General features: G+C 51.3%; 1 protein-coding gene across 2 annotated transcripts in view; it reads right to left on the reverse strand.

Moving 5' to 3' along the window:
• Nucleotides 1–12,563: 12,563 nt before the first annotated feature.
• HS3ST1 (heparan sulfate-glucosamine 3-sulfotransferase 1) overlaps nt 12,564–18,676 on the reverse strand; it is a 28,671-nt gene continuing 22,558 nt past the window's right edge. For both annotated transcript variants that reach the window (XM_036018799.1, XM_036018792.1), the window contains exon 2: nt 12,564–14,016. In XM_036018799.1, the coding sequence (XP_035874692.1) occupies nt 12,981–13,907 (927 nt within the window). In that variant the 5' untranslated portion in view covers nt 13,908–14,016 and the 3' untranslated portion in view covers nt 12,564–12,980. The remainder of the gene's footprint in view (nt 14,017–18,676) is intronic.

Below are 18,676 nucleotides of genomic sequence, written 5' to 3' on the forward strand. Positions count from 1 at the left end.
CCACAATGCCCCTCAGCTTCTCACTTTTCAAAATACAAGGAACAAACTTCCCAGGAGCTGCGGAGGGAGGACGCCCAGGTTGTGTCAGGTGTGGAGTACCAGGCACATCCTGCCAAGTTCCAGTTCCAGCCCCTCTGGAATTGTCTGTGGTTGTTCTCATGCTTAGTCTGTTGCAGACTGACCCAGAGACCCCAGTTTCGGAGTGCAGCCCGCTGTGTGAGACACCACGCTGCTGGGTCTGATGCCTGCAAGGGAGCTCCTCTTTCTTGTTCCTCACGGTGTACTGATCACTGTCACACAGAAGCAAAACTGTATACGTACTTGTCAAGTCACTAAGGGAATGAGTCAGCAAGTGGACCCTTGGGGACAGTCCTACAGAAGCAGGGCGCGGGCCAGAAGGGTTCATGGGTGATCTAGGCAGTGGCCTATAGAGTTGGGGAGGGGGGCTAAGACTGGTCTGTGGGGAGGAAAGTTATGTCACTGACAACGGTTAGCATCACCCGTGCACAGCAGGAATAAGAAGCAGACCCACTGCTGACTGTTTTCATTGCCATGTTTAAACTCCCTACAGACAACGCACGCCTCCATGTCCGCTCCCAGGGCAGACGGCTCCCCTGCCCTGCCCTGCGTGTGGAGGTGCTCAGTGCTACCTCTGAGGGCCGGGGGAAGTTAAATCCAGAAGGTGGTATATCAGCTGGGCTCTGAGAGGCACATCGGCCACTGCCAGGCAACAAAAGAAGGAAAATGTTTTGAGCAAGTCACAGAGGCATACAAAAGTGTGGCCTGTTTGGGAATCCAGGCTAGTGTGTCCAGCACTTTTGTGGCTTGAAATGTGGCTGAAATGCAGAGGAGTGGAGAAAGAGGACGGGAAAGTAAAGTTGGACCATGCTTGCAAACAGCAAACCCCAGAGAGCAAACTTGCCCGGTGTCAACGGGCAGCCATCGAAGCACCGGTGAGGATGACTTCCCCTGTGAGGACCCAGGCCACCGGCAAACTTGAACTCCATGTGCCGCCAGCCAGCCAGCTGTGGAGGCGGAGCTCCCGACGCCACCCACCTGCCTTCCCCATTGCAGTCCCTGTCCTGTGTTAACTGACACGTCTCTTCACCTCCAAAAACCACCCGTGTTTATTAACGACAGTCTGTAGCACGTTGCTAGTGTGACATTTAAAAACCCGAGGCTCTTTGAAGGACAAGATTGCCAAAGACATGTGTTTGAAACCCTACAAGTCTACCAGCCCCCACGGCTTCCGCAGAAGAGCTCGAAGCGTTTCAAGCTCCAAGCCTCGTTCGCAGGAAGAGGAGCCAAGCACGGAGCACTCGGAATAGTCGCTGTTGTTTTGCTCATGACGAATGCGTCCAGGTCTTCAGCAGGAAAGGCCCATTGTTTCTCGTGGAGGGAGAGCCAAGTCCTAGCGTGACAGGACCGTGCGCGTGTTGAGGTGCTGCACAGGCAGGCACAGGGCCCAGCATCAGGCTGTGTGCTGGGGGACACGGGCCACAGCAGGAGACAGTCCTGAGCTCCAATCCTGGCCTCAGTTTCCCTACCTTTAAGGAATCATGGTCAAGGTCCAAGCTGACAAGAATACTCTGAAGGCATTAACTCTGTGTCCAAGCAAGGTCACACGTACAGTTAACTAAAAATAATAGTGCCGTTGACCTGTCCTAGCTGGGTGACAGGGTCTCAGTTTCTCCCATCCTCTCTGTTCCAGTTCTGTCCTGGGCCCCCAAATGGTGTATGGCTTGTGCCCACAGTTCTCAACTCGTTGTCACTGCCTGTGGGTTGTTGATCTGGTTAAGGTTAGATCACTTCACACAACCTGAGGTTTCTCCCATGGCTACACTCCGAAAGCTCTGTACCCCAAAGTTGTTCCTAGCTCACACAGAATCCACGGGGGGACAAGGCGATGTCAGCACAGTTGTCCCCACTGTCTGTACAACCGCTCCGCCGGGAATTCCACAAAATCTCTCCTGAAACCAGCTCCCTGAGCTACCCCTTCCCAGCGTCTCCTTTTCTACGAGGGCCAAGTTCAGTTTTCAAAACACGCCAAATCGGTGTTGTCTCAGCAGTCCCTGGCCAGGCTCCAACGCGGGACCACGACAACCTGACTCAGTGTGACGTGGGAGGGGGAAGATGGGTTTCCGTCGCGAACCCCTCCACCTAAACTGGCGGGGTGCGGGGGCGGGCAGCCTGTCCCCGAAGTGAGGCATGTGGACTGACGGTTCTCGGGGTGAGGGGAGCATGGCTGCCAGGCACTCCCCCAGTTTCCTCCTCTGAGAACGCCCCGCGATGGCTACGGCCCAGAAGAGATTAGTTCTCTGGCTCCTGCCCAGAACGAGTTCAAAAATTTAAGGTATTCGTTTCAGCTAGAACAGCCTGTTACTTAAAATCTTGGCACATTAAAAAAAAGAAGAGGAAAGAAAAAGGAAAAAGACGGAAAGGAAAATGGAGGAAAGGAGGGAGGGGGAGAAGAAGGAAAGATGGGGAGGAGAAAAGACAAGACGACCCTTTTTTACAAAAAAAATTTATTTATTTATCTTTAGAGAGGGAAGGGAAGGAAAGAGAGAGAGAGAGAGAGAGAAACATCAATGTGCGGTTGCTGGGGGCTGTGGCCTGCAACCCAGGCATGTGCCCTGACTGGGAATCGAACCTGCGATGCTCATGTTCACAGCCCGCGCTCAATCCACTGAGCTACGCCAGCCAGGGCACCTTTTTTTTTTTTTTTTAACCTAGGAGAAGTTAAAATGTTTTAGAACTTGCCCGGAACTTAAAGGTCACCTAGGTCCATGGCCTTCTTCGGGGAAGGGGGTCTGAGGCTCAGCGAGGTGGAGATACTTGTCTAAAACCCCAACCAGGCGCGTGGATGAACTAAAGCGCCGCGCAGCGTGTGCACAAGCCCAGGACGTCTAGATAAACAACAGATGAGAGGGGAGGAAGATCTCGCTGGGCGATTATCTCCCCCAGAGGGGAGATGAAACCAGAGGATCCAGCTGCCCGTTTGTATAAAGTTACTTCCTGTCTGTGAGGAGAGAATCGGGTTGTTTGAGTACCTGGCCGCCATCCAGAGCACGGGGGTTCTGGAAAGGGTTTGGGGTGGGGGGAGACAGGGAACGGGAGGGAGGCTCCCAGCTGGGGGTTCGGGAGGGCGATCTTGGCTCTCCACTGCTGAATGCGTAGGAATCCTTCTCAAGACACAGTTGGGAAATCCCTCCAGACTGGTCAACAACAGCAGGTGCCCAACTGCTGGCCAAGGATAAAACACTGAGGCGAGCAAAAAGTCGATTAAATGCCCTGCTTCGTTTGTCTCTTCTTCTCCCCAGCCTTCTCATCTTCCTTCTACAAGCTCCAAGGTGATTTCCTTGTTTCAGGTGTCTAAGCCCCTGGGTGTTTAGAGACCCCAGCATCTGTTTTGCATGGAGTGTGCGCGGTGGAGCCTGCAGCGCAGAGGGACTTTGTAGGTAACTGGGGTCTCTGCCGACTTTTTCTTATTTCTTCTGGTCACGAATCAGTGTGTGCTGCTCAGTAGCCAGAGCGTGGAACGGGTGGTCCAGTTGACCTGGGTTAGAATCCGGGCTCCGTGCCTCTCTGGCTGTGCGTCCAGGAGGAAGTTATGCGATATCTCAGCGCCTCACTTCCCACAGCGGACCACAGGGAGCCATGAGGCTGGCCACCACGTTTTCTGCCAGTAAGAGATCTGCAGTTTGCCCTTCTTTGCTCCCCGGTGTCAGTCCCTGTGCACCAAATAAATGGCTGATCGATCCGTTCATTCACTCACTAAGTTTTGATAGCATGGGCCGGGCACTGCCCCAGGCCCTGAGGATTCAGGAGGGAGCTGAAGGGACCACGTCACTGCCCCCCTGGAAGGGCGAGTCTAGTGCGGAAGGTCAGTGAGCCAACAGCAGAAGAGAAGCTTCACGAGGGAAAGAGCTTCGTCTTTTTACTTACTGTTCCGCCACCTGTCTGTGAGCAGGGGCTGGCTCGTAGAAGAACAATAGAGCAAAAGAAATAGAAAGGAATAGGACGGTATAGGGTAGGCAAGCCCCCGCTAGGGAGGTGGTATTTGAGTAGTGCTCCGAGTTAAAGTGAGGCAGCGGCCGTGGTTAACATGTATGAACCACAGAATTCAGCAAGCACAGTTCTCGGAGTTTGCTGTATGCTGAATTGTTCAGCTCTCGCATTGTCCTGTGAAGGAGGCCTTTATCGCTGCCCTTTTAGTGCTGGTGACACAAGGCTGGGGGAGTTACGTGGCCCGCCCCTGGTCACACAGACAGGAGGAAGGGAGGTGGACATTTGGCCCCAGGGGCCTCACTCTGGTCCGTGTCTTCAACCACCAGGGGCCGTGTTTGGGTTCTGCCAGGCGGGCATGCAGCCTCACGCCTTGGGCCCCTCAACCCGAATTGCAGAACAAAGTTTCCATCATCCTGTGTGTTTCAGAAAATAGTTAGGGCCCTCAAAAAAAATCTAGATTTCTGAGACCCAACTTCACCGCCCGTGAAACAGAACCTGCTGTAGGTGGAGCCTGGCTGTGCTTCCTAACAAGCCCCTCTGGCGACGGGCCGCCCATACAGCCATCGTTGAGAAAGCTTTATACGTGTGGGACGCTACCGGAGGGCAGGGGCTGGGGCTCGTGGTGGGATGGGGGGAAACTCGGGTCGAACGTCCCCTGGCCTGCGACCGCCTCCCCCAGTCCAGGTGACCGCCAGGCCTCCTTGTCAGTCCCGTCTCTGCTCACAACTCTGTCGGGGCTTGCAGGCTGAACCTGTCTGTCTCCTCCGTTTGGCCGCGGGCTCCTCCAGGACAGGGACTGTGTCTGAGCCCCGTGTCCCCATTTTACATACATCAGAGGCCCCGTGCACATATTGCAAGAACGTCCAGGAATGTACACACTAGGATTTCGGGGTGCAGGCCGAGAGACACAACCCGTGCTGTGGGAAGACAGGGCAGCATGACCTGGGGAGGGAGGGAACCGAGAGAGGACGAGCCTGGCTGAGCCGGCCCCATCCCTCCGAAGCCGGGCACTTAGTGCACAGTGCTCTTCATCACTCGCTCCCTCTGCAGCCCCGACAGCCTCTCTGTGATCCCCTTGTTCTAGACGTGCTGTGTAATTGGCATCACAGAACAGTCATCCTTCTGTGTCTGGATTGCTTCAGTTAGCATAATGTTCCTGAGGTCCCGCCGTGTTGCCGCCCGGGTCAGGACGGCATTTCTGTCCGCGGCGGAAGAACATTTCCTGGTACGGATGGGCCGTATTCATTCATCCAGGGGTCTGTGGGAGGGTGCTTGGGTTGCTCCTACCTTTCGGTAACTGTGAATACAAATAAGTTTGGATTTTAACAGATAAAGATGGGCATGGCTAAAATATCTCTGGAATTTGAAAACTCTTTTTAGTTTTCTTTTTGCAAAGTTGCTATAATCCCTGGGGACAGGAGAGCAACTAAGTAGGACATTGTACACTGAGAGAAGGGAGAAACTGCATTTTAAAGGAGTAATTTTGTTAAAAATGAGAGCAATGACAGCTAATTGAAAAATAGTCCCTTCATGTCCTTGGAAAACAGTTAGGAGCCCTCTTTACCCAAACAAGAACGTTTGCAAGTGATTAGGAGAAAAAAAGGTTTTTTTTATTCAAATTACCTTTAATCTGCATCTGTCATATGTAGAGAAGAAAGGAACAAAGAGACAACTCAAACTTTTCTTCTTTTTCTTCATTATTTGAATATTTCAGAAAAACATAAAGATCTGTACCATCCAGATAATTGCCTCAAAAAACTATGTTTGTCGATGGCTTGGATTTTTTTATGTTTACAGGCACACACAGACAAAATCTCATGGGCTTGACTTGGAATGTGCTGGCTTTGACATTCACTGTGGACAGCGATCGCTGAAGGACTGTTCTGACACCAACAGTGAGTTTCTATTCACAGACCCCGCGGATGTGTCCACGGAAGGTGCATTTGAAAAACGATGGACGCATGTGTACTGTGTGCCCATGTGGCCTGGCTGTGCTCACGTCCTGTAAGATGCACAGCGACTCCTTAAATAAAGTCATAATCCCACTTAAACAAATGTACCGACTGACCCTCTGAAACGGTTAATCAAAGGCGTCCAGAGTTACCCACGTTTTAAGTGATAGTGTCAAGATTCAAACCCCAGCTTTCTTACCAGGAGGCAGATAAACAGAGGGAAAAAAATGTAAATTACAGCTGAGTTGGATACTTGAAGTGTAAATTAGAACTAGGTACAGTCTTTAATTGTGTGGAAAATGTAAATTGCTACTAAAGATAGAACTTCCAAATTACAGAAAACGGAAATGGAATCTGCCATGCGTTCTTTTTTGAACTCTGTGCTCAGCTTTTAATATGCAGTGTTAAATGCCTCAGCAGCCTTCTTTCACGTTTGACGAATTATCCCAGAGCTCTCGTAGGTCTGTGGAGGGGGGTGGGGGGGTGCCCACACAAGACAAAATTCGCCAAGGTGACCCCAGGCCACAGCCCTTTTTCTGAGAGTCTGTTTTTCTCACACGGTTTGGAGGGGCTGCAAGAAAGCACAGGGAAGCAATGCAGTGTGTGTGCCTGCGTCCTACTTACGGAACAAGAGATGTTTGCAAAGTCACGTACTCACCGTCACGTGTGATCAAATGACGGCACTGAATGGAGTCAAACGCCTCAGGTCAAACTACTTGAAATCACATCGCGGGCCCGACGACTTCTAACAATGATAGCTTGCATCAGTCTAATGGACTCCCGAGAGCTGACACCTGTATTAATCTCCTTTTCGAGTGCGACCAAAGATCCATTAGCTGGGTGTTCTGGCCATTTTCTTGTCAAGGAACAAGCAAGAATAGGACCTCGTCTCCAGAGAGGCTCCCGAGAGCTGTGCCTCCTATTGTTCGGCTCCTCCGGAGGTCCCTTCCCGCGCCGAGTCTGGGCTGGCCGCCCTGACACCGCTGAATGCGTCAGGAGACGCGCTGTCCAACACGGGCAACTTCTCCTCTCGTCTTCTGGAACATTCCCTCTGGGAAAGCCAGTTCCCATATGCAAAGTCCCACCAGTGACCCTCAGTCTGCCATGCTGTGAGGAAGCCCATGTTGTCCGCAGAGAGAGAGAGGGAGAAGACGGTGCCCAGGCAGCCCCCAGGTGCCGCGGTCACCCCAACTGAGGTATCACTCGTGCGAATAAAGCAACCGTGTTGGACACCCGCCCCAGTCCAACCCCCACACAACGGCGGGCCTTGCCACCGTTTGGCTACAAGCAGGTGAGCACCCAAACAAGACCCGCCCAGCTGTTCCCAGCCACCCCCCCACCCCCCGCCTCCACAGAACTACGAGAGACACCAGATTGTTCAATTAAATCAATCACTAAGTTTGGGGGTGGATTCTTACACAACCACAAGTGACTGGAAACCAATCTACTAGCTTCTATCATTTTTCTCACTGCAGCAAAAGCACGGGTAAGTGAGGAGTGTGACTTCAATCTCCACTATCAGCAGGTATCGTTTCCATGCAAAGAACTGGGGACCGCTGGTTTCTACCTGGGCAGCAAACTGGACAGTGGGGAGATAGTTATTAGACAACAAGTATATAGTGTAAAGAGTAACAGGGAGTAAGTTCTGAGTGCTCACCTCTGCGATTCAGGGAGAATAAAACACCTTTCTAAGTTGCCTGTTTTAGACAGGATGCTCTATATTCTTGGGCAAGCCACTTGCTGGGGAGTGGGTTCCAGAAGATATGGGTAAGGTAACTGGGGGCACGGGATATAGGAGAGGAGCTCTGAGCCATGGGCTGTACCCCAGAGGTTTTCCTGCCCAGAGGCCAGGAGGTGGGGCTGCTACCGCACGGCCCAACCCCCCACCTCCCCTCCGTCAATCATTAGCCACAGGCAACTCTAAGGACAGTGGAGAACAGGGTGGGCATAACTTCCCAGGCGCCTCCCAGTAAGACAGCCCTGGCAACAAAAGGAAATTCCCCAGAAAACAGTACAGGGTGAGCCATTAGCCATAAGCTCTTCTGGTGGCGAACTGGGGGACCCTCCCTGGTAAACGGGACCTGGAAGGGGCACTCCTGGCAGCGGCTGCAGCCCCAGCGCTGGAACTAGATGGGGAAACAAAGGCAGGAGGTGCCTGCTTTATGGTTCAAACCAGTTTAGGCTTGTCTGCCAAGCTCCCAGACCCTTTTAACTGTTACGTCACATACCCAACACATTCATGGTTTCTACCTCCTTGAACTTATTTAATTTCCCCCAAACAGAGTTAAGTAAACATCAGCCCACTAAGACCGACAAGCGAACTGAGGGTTTGAGAACATGAACTTCAGGCCACGAGGTCCGTGATCAGCCAGCAGAGGTGGGGTTCACCCCAGGTCTCCTGGCTCTAACTGCTTTTCCTCTTGGGTTACCTAACTGGGAAATTGGGAGAAAATGGATCTTGGTCTCAAGGTGTGGAGCCGAGGCCACTTCCTGGATCAAAATACTTCTGTGAAGGCCTCCCGGTCAAAGTGTCTGCAGCTTGGTCCTCCTCACCGGCCATTTGGGGGGCTCAGTTGTGCTGCTCTGGTCTCTGGCTCGAGTCTGGGCTTCCTCAGTGAACTTGTGCGAGGACGGGGTGTGCTTTGTCACGCACCGGTGTATTCAGTGCCAGCCAGTCTTTTGCCTGAAGAAGGTCTGATCTGGGTTAGCCCTCTCTGTGTACCTCCACATCCTGTTGTCCGTCGTTTCCCTTATGGGGTCTGCCCAAAAGACAGATGCTCATGCCATGCTTCGTCCCCCACTTACCCACGACCGCATGGACCTCACTGGAACAGGGAAGGACGTTGCAGACTACAGTCCAGTAATAACAACCGATGGCTCTGCCATCATGGCGAGAAAACCTTTAATCTCAGGTTCTGAGTTTCTGCCTCTGTAAAATTAGTACTATGGCATTTCCTATTTAGAAGTGTCATGGGGATTAGAAGCCACATATTTAAAATACCAAGCACAGAGCCGGTGGGCAATAAATGACAGTTATTTTTATGTGACAGACACACCTGCACAGGAGACAGACACGCACGGGCCCCTGCCAAGAAAGCTGCCACTACTTGGAAAGCAGATGTCAAGGCCACAATTGCCTGATGCGTAGTTTCTACCCGTTTGCATGCCCAGCAGACAAGTCTCTGGCCTGCGGGTCCCCACCTCCTTCCCCTCCCCACCTCTGCAGCCTTGATGCCTCCAACTACGCTTGTCCAGAATGCCCTGCTCTGGTTACACCCACCGCTCTCCATGCCCTGGCTCCCTAGCACAACCTCCCAGCAGCTTTCCCGTGGTGACATCAGGCTCTCCGTGGCCCGTCAGCTCCAAGTGATCTCGGTCATAGCTCTGCCGAGTGGCCTTTAGGAAGACTGTTCATCTGTTACTACTCCTGAGTGTTGGCGTTGTGATCGACTCTCTGTCACCTCCCCACCTCTGTTTATGATCCCTGGTGTCCCCAGTCCCCCTCTCCGGGTACCAGTCCCTTAGCGTGAGTGGCAGTCCTCGTCCTCTGAAAGAAATAGAGGCAGGTCCCTTTCTGCACCTCAGTCCCCTCCCCTCTGCCCTGCAGGGATCTGTGTGTGTGCAAATGAAATGAGAAAGCCCTGGCCAGTCCACAGTGTCATTTCCCCTGCCTTCTGGCCCCTCCATGTTTTTTTTTTTAAATGTAAACCAAGAACTGTTAATAACCATTAGTTCTTGCTGCTGCATTTTCTTTTATACCCCCTAAGGGCTTAATGGCAAGTTAAACACAGAGTAGGGGCTTGAAAGAAAAATACAATGTCAATGAACATCTGTAGTCTTGGTTGTGACCTCTGAGTTCCCGGTGAGTGAGCAGCAGGCACCCTGGTCATGAGTTTGTCCTTCCTGCCCCTCCCTTTAGCCTCCTGGGATAGAAAGAGCAGCACCCGAGGCGCGCTCAGGGGCTAAGCGGCATTTCTGCTGAATTTGCAGATTTTCATACCCAGTGTTGACAAGGTTTTGGCACTACTGGATTCCCGGGGGAAGGGAGGGGCGGGGGCTGTCTTGACTCAGAAGCATCCTCTGCTGTGAATATTCTAAATGTAGCAGCCGAGGTCCTACCCAGCTGCTCTCAGCTGCCTTTCCCCAAGGACGCCACCCAGAAGCCCCCAGGTTGCCCTGGGCCTGGACTGGTTCGGGCAGGAAGCTCACCCTGTCCAGTTGGCATCTCTCTCTTTGCTAACGTAGTTGGTACTGGGTGTGTTTGGGGAGGCACCAGGTGCCGATCTGGTTCCTGAGTCATGGCTTTTGGGCCCGGAGGAAGGCGGGCAAAGGTCAACCACAGGGCACCCTCTGAATGTGACCGGGCTCACAGGAGACCTAAGTGCCTGGGCCAGGTCTGGAGCGAGGGTTTCTTACTCCTGTGCCTTCCGAGTAGAGATGTAGCCACTGGAACCCGAAGCCCTTGCCCATGGCAGACCTCCGTGAACACACCCTTACTCAGGGCCCTGCATCCCCAAATCAGTGATCATTGAATTTCTACCCACTGATTGTTTCAGATTGGACCACCCCCTCCATGAACTGTGCCAGCCCCAGCTGATAGATCATGCCTGCCCCTGGTGCTTGGTCCTTCCTCCATTCCCACCCGCCACCTTTTGTCCCAACACTCTCTATCTCCAGCATAGCATCCCCATGAGGGCACAGGCTGTTTGCAAAGGCCACCCCTCTTGGGAGTCAGAAACCTCCCACTAGGGTCTCCATTTTGTCACCAAGTTCCTGGGCAGCTTGGCAATTCGATTTAACTTTTCTGAGCCCCCCATTTCTTCAGCTCTGAAGGGGGGGGCGGTGATAAAAGCAAGCTCCGGTGCTGCAAAGGGAAGCACCATGGCCACTGTAGCATAAGGGGCAGCCTGCTTCAAGGATTCCTGCCACGCCCTCTGGGGAGCTGGATTTTTTTTTTTAAGATTTTATTTATTTATTTTTAGGGAGGGAAGGGAGGGAGAAAGAGAGAGAGAGAGAGAGAGAGAGAGAGAGAGAGAGAGAGAGAGAGAGAGAAACAACAATGTGCAGTTGCTGGGGGGCCGTGGCCTGCAACCCAGGCATGTGCCCTGGCTGGGAATCGAACCTGCGATGCTTTGGTTCGCAGCCCGCACTCAATCCACTGAGCTACGCCAGCCAGGGCGGGAGCTGTTTTTTAATGACAACCTTGATGGCTTCTAAAGAGGAAGGTCTTCTCTCTGCTCTCCAGGCAGGGCCTGGGGCACGGGCCATGCTCAGGTGAGGCTGGGCTGCAGGTGCTGAGACGGAGTGAACGTGACTCACTTCCCTGCGAGCACTGCTGTGAACGCAATCTCCTCCTCGCCCCGTCTCTCTGACCCGCACACCTCTTGGGATGGACGACCTTTGGCACCCGGGACGGAATCTGTCTGGTGAAGCGAAAAAGAACTGCCTCTGAGGCTAGGCCTTTTATTTGGGGTTCAGAAAGAGTGGTGTAGAAAGAAACAAAATGGGTGCTTGAGCCGTCTGTGGACTCCTCACAGTCAATGTGAACCTGGGCACGTACGTTCCTTATCTTCATGCCTATTTCATCCTTTTTGAACGTGCCATAATGATTCCTACTTCCTGAGGTTGCTTGGGGAAAAATTTCAATGAGTTTCTGCATGTAGAAAACAATCAATAATGTCCATTTCACTCCTCTGCCGTAAGTATAAACTCTGTCAGGAAATGGCTTTATTTTGCTTGTTTGTATTTTTCATTCTACCGTAATGAATATGTTTTGCTTTCAGGAGGAAAAAAGTCCAATTGATTTAACCCTGCAAAAGGCTGACTGCAGGAAGGCAGCAGGAGAACTCCGGGGCTCCTCCCACACCCCAGCTGTGTGGAGGCAGAAGACATGACAGCATTGTGCTGACCGCCAGGGGAAAGGGGGTGCCGGGTAGAGGTGGTGAAGTGGGGGATGGGATGTTTGCAGTAATATCAACACTAAAGTTTTAAAAAGAGCTGCAATAGGCCTGCACATGGCATTTACATGTAAAAATGCACCCTGGGGATTGAAGACATAGACACACCAAAGCCAAAAGGCTTCCCTGTAGTCGGCTTGTCACAGGATCTGTGAGATGCAGACACACGGACATTTCATAACTGCTCCTTTCTATTCTACTTTGCTCCTCGGAGACCCGTGGCCACCTGGGGCAGTAGACACAGTCCCAAGGTCATTCTGAAGGCCAATGCTTTAAACCCCTTCATTGTAGGATTGGCCCGCCTTGACTGCGGGTTTCTCCCAGCGCTGAGATCAGGGACACACGCATGCGCTCTCTGGGGCACAGGCGTATCTATCCCAGGGAGCGTCTCACGCGTTACTGACGGCTTCTCCAGCCTCACCGCCGCTTTGCCTGCCTTGGGTTTACGTGGGGTTACAATCCACACTCAGGGACCTGCTGAGGTCAGGAAGGGGTGAGACCGCCTCCTCCAGGAATAATAGGGCGTCTCGGTGAAGATACATCTTACAATGCAAGTAAAAAATAAATCGGATGACCACAGCAAGGCATGAAAATTGAAAAAAAATACAAGAGAAGAGGGAGGGAAAGATGAACATAACAACCAAGATTTTTTTTTTTTTTTTTTTAGTAACAAAGGAAAATGGATTCTCCAATGAGTTCAACATAGACAGCTAATTTGAGTCGGGGCAAAGTATTTATATTCAAAAAAAGACAGTGTCTCCAGAATTTGTTTCTTTTTTTTTTCTTTTCTTTTTTTTTTTGCAGTGAAATCTTTTAGTTCCTTCATATAGAGACATATTACACAATGTTAACAACCATGAAAAACAATACAAAATGCCCTCAATTTAACAAGTAGAAAAATATAACTAGTATATATGGCAATTGTGAATCTAATACTGTACAGAAGTAATTTATGGATTTTACAAATAAATTATAGCTTAAATGCCCTTTTAAAATTATTTCCCCCCCTAGATGTACCCCGGAACTTACAGTAGGAAAGGCTCTGAGCCTAGCTTACGACAAGTCAGTGCCAGTCAAATGTTCTGCCCACAAGCTCAAAGAACTTCTTATTTGGCTCGTGAAAATATTCGTGCAATTTATTGAGGAGTTTGGGGTCCACTTGAGGGTGCGCCCGGCCTTTGGACTCGTGTAAGCAGCGGTCCCGGCCGCTGTCCCGCAGGCAGTAAAAGCCCTTGGTTTTGTTGAAGTAGAAGTTCGAGGCGTTGATCTGCGGCGACAGCTTCAGAAACCTCTCGACCTGCTGGATCTCGGGGAAAGGGTCCCTGATGAGGCGGTCGCCGTCCACGATGTGGACGTGGCGCAGCGGGAAGAAGCGCAGCCAGCTGCGCATGTGCACGTGGTAGAGGCTGCGGTTGAGCGCCTTGTAGTCCACGTTGAGCCGGCCGTCCCGCACCAGGAACTCCTCGATGGACGGGTAGGGCTTGCGCTTCTGCACGTGGTTGTACAGCACTTGCGTGTAGTCCGACAGCACGCGCTCCGACGGGTCCCTCAGGATGAGCAGCAGCCGGATGGCCGGGTTCATGCTGTGGACCCGCTCAGGCACTTTGGGCGATGTGAAGTATGCGGGGGTCTTTTCCACCGTGAGCTGGTGCGGGGCGGAGAGGGGCATCTGGCTGAGGTACCAGCCCAGGCCTTGGCTGTAGTGTTCCTCCCAGTCGAAGAAGTGCACCTCGTTCTCCGCGGCCGCCACGTCGGGGTGCAGGCTGAGCATCTCCAGCAGCGCGCGGGTGCCTCCCTTGCGCACGCCGATGATGATCGTCTGCGGCAGCTGCTGGGCTGAGCCGTTGGGGGCCACGCCATCCAGGGCCTCGTCCTGGAGGGCGGCCGCTTTCCGCACCAGCTCCTGCTGGCCTGGCTCGGCCCCGGGGCGCGAAGGCGCTAGCTGGAGCTGTGCCACCAGCAGCACTGCGCCCAGGAGCAGCGTGGCCATGCTGGACACTACAGTGGCTTCACTAGGCTGGACGTCGCAGGGTCATGAAGTGCTCCCACAGGAAATGCCTCCTGGTCAGTGACACATGGGTGTCGCAGGTAGCCAATTACTAGGAAACAAAGAAGAGAAAATATTAACCCCAAATCCACAGACTTAATGGAGCTAAGACTCTGGAGTCTTGGGCAGTGCATTCACCCCCTGGGGCGCTCTCAGTTTTCTGATCCTATAAAGCAGAGGGTGGCAGAGCTTCCGTGCAGGGCCAGACAGGAGAGGTTTAGGCTTCAGGGACAAAGAGTCTCTATGGCAACCCCCAGTACACTGTGTTGCTCTAAAGTAGCCATAGACAACACACAAAGGAATGGGTGCAGTTGTGTGCCAATAAAACTTTATTTATGGACACTGAAATCTGAACCTCACAGAATTTCATGTGTCATTAAATACATTTTTGTTTCCCATACAGTTTATATGTTCTCTGTTTGCAGAGAGAGAGAGAGAGAGACTTGTCCCTGCCACCATGGTTTGCCAAACTCTATTATAAAGGAAAGAGTTGGGAGGGCCTTCTGGACCTCAACAAACACCAGTGGAGTTCCCGCCCCCTGCCAGCCCCAGGTGCAGGGGCCAGTGATACAGGGGCAGACAACATTCCTGGCCCCGCCCACCAGGAGCTCCCGATCTAATAGCGCAGATCAGCCTGCATGAAAGACTGTTTGGTTTCAGTTCTTCGGCTCACCCTGCATCCAGTTCTTGGATGTGCACCATGGCCTCATTGTGAAGGGGATGTGCTTCCCAACAATTTGATTTGTGTTTGGCCAATGGCGTGTGGGCAGACATGACAACGCGTCAGTCCCCAGCCCTGGCCTTAAGAGGCCTCGTGTGTGTCCCCTGGCCCTCTTGCCAAGAGAAGAGTGCGCCCTGGTCAGCCCCTGGTCCCAGGAGGAGGAGGAGAGACAGGTGAAGCAGAGCCACCCGGCTTGTAAGTGGGAATGCGTCCTGGTCAGCCACTGAGCTTTGGTGTGGCTCTTGCAGCAGCACGAGTTTGGGAAAGGCGGACCGATGCAACCCGACTCCTGGCACTGACACGATGTATGTTACGATCCTAATTTAGGCAGGACACCGTGAGGGCATATGTTCATTCATTTTGCCTGACACAGTTGGGGAGGGCTTCACAGGAGAGGGAATGTATGAAGTGGGGCCAGAGGGATAAACAGGTGAGGTTACTAGAAAGATGGAAAAGCTTTCATGCATGCAAAGCCTTATTATTTATAAAGTGGCCTTGGAGTCTGCTCCGTTGACTTGTCAGCACAACCCTACACTATACGGTGGGGTGGCAGGATAGTTATAGAGGAGAGTCTTGCTCAAGGCCACCACAAAGTTCATTTCCAAATTCAGAGCCCAAATTCAAAACTGTCAACTCAGGGCTGTCTTTCCACAAACGGCCTCCCTGATGCCTTCTCCTCTTCACCCATCTGGGATTTGTCCCAGTTGGGCATTCGAGTCCCTCAAGCACACCGGCAGTGCTGGGCAGGAGGGCACCCCGTTCCCAAAGACGGACGAGTTATGGTTCGTGTTTTCTGGGTGCTGATAAACAGTCCATGTTCGACCCTCTCCCAGACAGAGGGGAGTGGAAACTTCCCTTTGAGTGATCTCTGCCTAACTACTAAATACAGTTAGGGATGTCTTAGAGACAGACCAGGCTTGGGGACTTGGGGATTTCCAGCACCCGTGAAAATGTTCCCATCAGGGGGGCCCATCATCTTCTTTAGACCAGGTTTAAAATTCACTTCATTAGTTTGAAATTCGTCCAGAATGCGTAAACAAAGAACCATACCAGGGAAGATTGGTCTATTTCCCTCAGATGCCAACTGTATTAACTGTTTGGAAAAAATGTATATTAAAGAACAAGGAATTAAATAGCTGGAAACCCTTAGAGAATCACCGAATGCTGGAGAAGACACTGGCAACATCGACTGGCATAACTGTTTTGGGGAAAAAAAGGGGAATATATTTAAGGATGGCTGGCCAAACAAGATGTGGTTCGAGGTTGGTTCTACTGATTGGATAAGCTCAATTTAATGGGCCATTTGCTTTAGTCAATTGAACATTTCAGTATGTTTCAGGCAAATTCCATTTCCTTCTCAACTGCTCATGTGGGTCTACGGAATGGACCAGCTGCGTGTGCCTTTTCCATCTGTGTGTGTGCACGCGTGCACATGTGTGCCTGTATGGGTCTGTGCGTGCATGAGTGTGGGTGTGTGTGTGTACCTGTGCAGGGGATGAGGTGGGTGAAGTGGTGGGCGGTGCTGTCTCCATCTTTTTGCTCCCTACTCTGACTCCAGAAACCACTGCTGGTCCCAGTCCCCCAGCACCGGAGTGCCAGAGTCGGAGGCCGGGATCCGAAAGCCCTAGCGTCTGAATGTCCTTCCCACCCTATTGCGAGGCCTCCTGCTCAGCCTGGTGCCCCTCTGAGGTCTATTTCCTAAAGTGGAATTGCCAGCAGTCGCAGAGAGGAGACACTAAATATAGTGTGTCCTTTCAAAAATAGAAATAAAAGAATAATAAACTGGGCAGTTAGTCGTTTAGAAGCTCTTCATTCTACTTTAAATGTTCAAAAGATGTATTTGCTTATCGTCAGCCTTCTACATTCCCCAAATATTTAATATTTGAGCTATACAGAAAATAAAAGCTTAGCTAAAGTCTTATCCACACAGAGAGTCAGGGAAATAGAGAGAGGAGCATATATGTATGAGCTATATATAGAGAGAGCCATATGTACAGCATGTGCATGTATGAAACTAGCTAAGTTATGTATGCACATATACATTATGTATATATGCATTCATACACACATGCATATCTAAATGTATGCATAAAATATATCACGCACCCACACCCACAGTGACCACCAAGAGCCAACTCCCTTCTGTGGTCGTCTGCTCATTTGAATTTCTCAGAGGCATAGTTAGAATTTCTGGGCCTTTTAGAAACACTCTGAGCAAAGCAACGATCTCCAAGCTTACAGGTGGGCCTGTGAGCCAGGATATCTGAGCCACACGGACCTTGACAATGGGATTACGAACGTCAGAGCAAAAGAGGGTCACGGAGTCCCTGCCTCTCACTGCACAGGTGAGCAGGTGACTTGTCCCAGGCCACACAGACAATCCCGGCCTAGAACCGGTGGCTCCTCAATTCTACTTCTCTGCTCTCTCTGCCATTACCGCTGCCTCCCCACTAATGGCAATGTTTTTGGGGTCCTAAAACAAGAAAGCACCCCCAAAACTACCAGCAGCGACAACTCCTGGCCAGCAACTCCAGAATTAGCTGATACATGGGGTACATACCACATAGGGTCGAACTCATTCATTTGCTCTATTTAGTAGAAAAGTCAAAAGAAATTGCACAGGCTACGGAGTGAGGAATCCTTTCTAGGTCTGACTTAACCTCTCCTAGTCGCCATCTGTAACCTGTAACATGGTAATGATTCCACCCCCTCAATGGTTACCTTGAGACGGGGTGTCAGGGAGCTACTGTGCACTGAAGAGCTCTCTCCAGCAGCAAACAGTGCGAGCCACATGCACTGCTTCACCCATCAAACAACTGTGTCTTGAGCTTGTGGTGCAGAGCTAACATTTTAGTCTAGCATTGAGAGGAATCCCCCATTTCACCAATGCCTTCTGTCCTCTGCAGCGCCACCCACGGCTTCCCCCATAGTAGTCACACAGTGGAGGAATTGTATAGACAAGAGCATAGCCCAGTTTCTGCACTTTCTCAGAAAAACGGTAGTCTCCTCAGGCAACGAGGAGATCTCCTGAGGGTAACAGTGACCCTTCCCAAAGATGACAGCAATCACTATTTATGTGTCTCTGGTACTTAGTCAAATCTCACCCTATGACAGATCATGCATTGTAATTACTTTCATCACAAACGTTAAATGACCCACTCATACACTTAAAAATTTTCTAGAAGCCACACTAAAAACAATGCACCTTATTGGATTATAGGATTGTACACTTGAAACCTACATAATTTTATTAAACAATGTGAACCCAATAATTTTTATTGTGTTTTATTGCTTATGCTATTATAGTTGACCCCATTTTCCCTAATGATTTAAGACAATTTAAAAAAGAAATATTTAATGTAAACCAATATACCCAGAATTTTATCACCATATACATTTAAGAAGGTATTTTTGCATTGTTTTGTGTGTTAAGTCTTCACAATCCAGTAGGTACACATTTATTCTTCCAGCGCATCTCAAGGCCACACATGGTCGGTGGCAACTGGGGTGGACACCACAGAGACACAGGGCAAGGAGCAGAGTGGGGATGCTTACCCCGGAAGCCCTTGCAGGGTGCCAAGTGCTCTCCCACAGGCAAGACCCCCCACCCACCCCGCTCACAAATGAGGAGCTTCCTAACCAGTTAAAGGACCAGGGAGGCAAGTTTGAGTTAGCAGGCAGCACGAAGACAAATTCATTCTTCTCCCACCAGAACCCAACCAGGTAACATGGAACAAATGGAACCTTCTGAACGTCTGAGCCCTGAGCTGGCAAGGACAGGCACAGGGTGCTTGGTAGCCTCTGGAGCCCAGGCCACGTCCCTCGCCAAAAGCAGTGGTGGCAGCTGCCGTCAGTGGCACTTGCTACGGAGCAGACTCCGGTCTGGTGACTGCAGGTAGGGCCCCGAGGAGGCTCAGCGCAAGTCCCCAAGAGAACTAACAGCATCACGGGGGAGCGAGGCTTAAGAGAAACTAAGTGAGAAGCTCAGCCT

Source organism: Phyllostomus discolor, chromosome 1 (assembly GCF_004126475.2).
Source record: "Phyllostomus discolor isolate MPI-MPIP mPhyDis1 chromosome 1, mPhyDis1.pri.v3, whole genome shotgun sequence".
NCBI classification, from domain to species: domain Eukaryota; kingdom Metazoa; phylum Chordata; class Mammalia; order Chiroptera; family Phyllostomidae; genus Phyllostomus; species Phyllostomus discolor.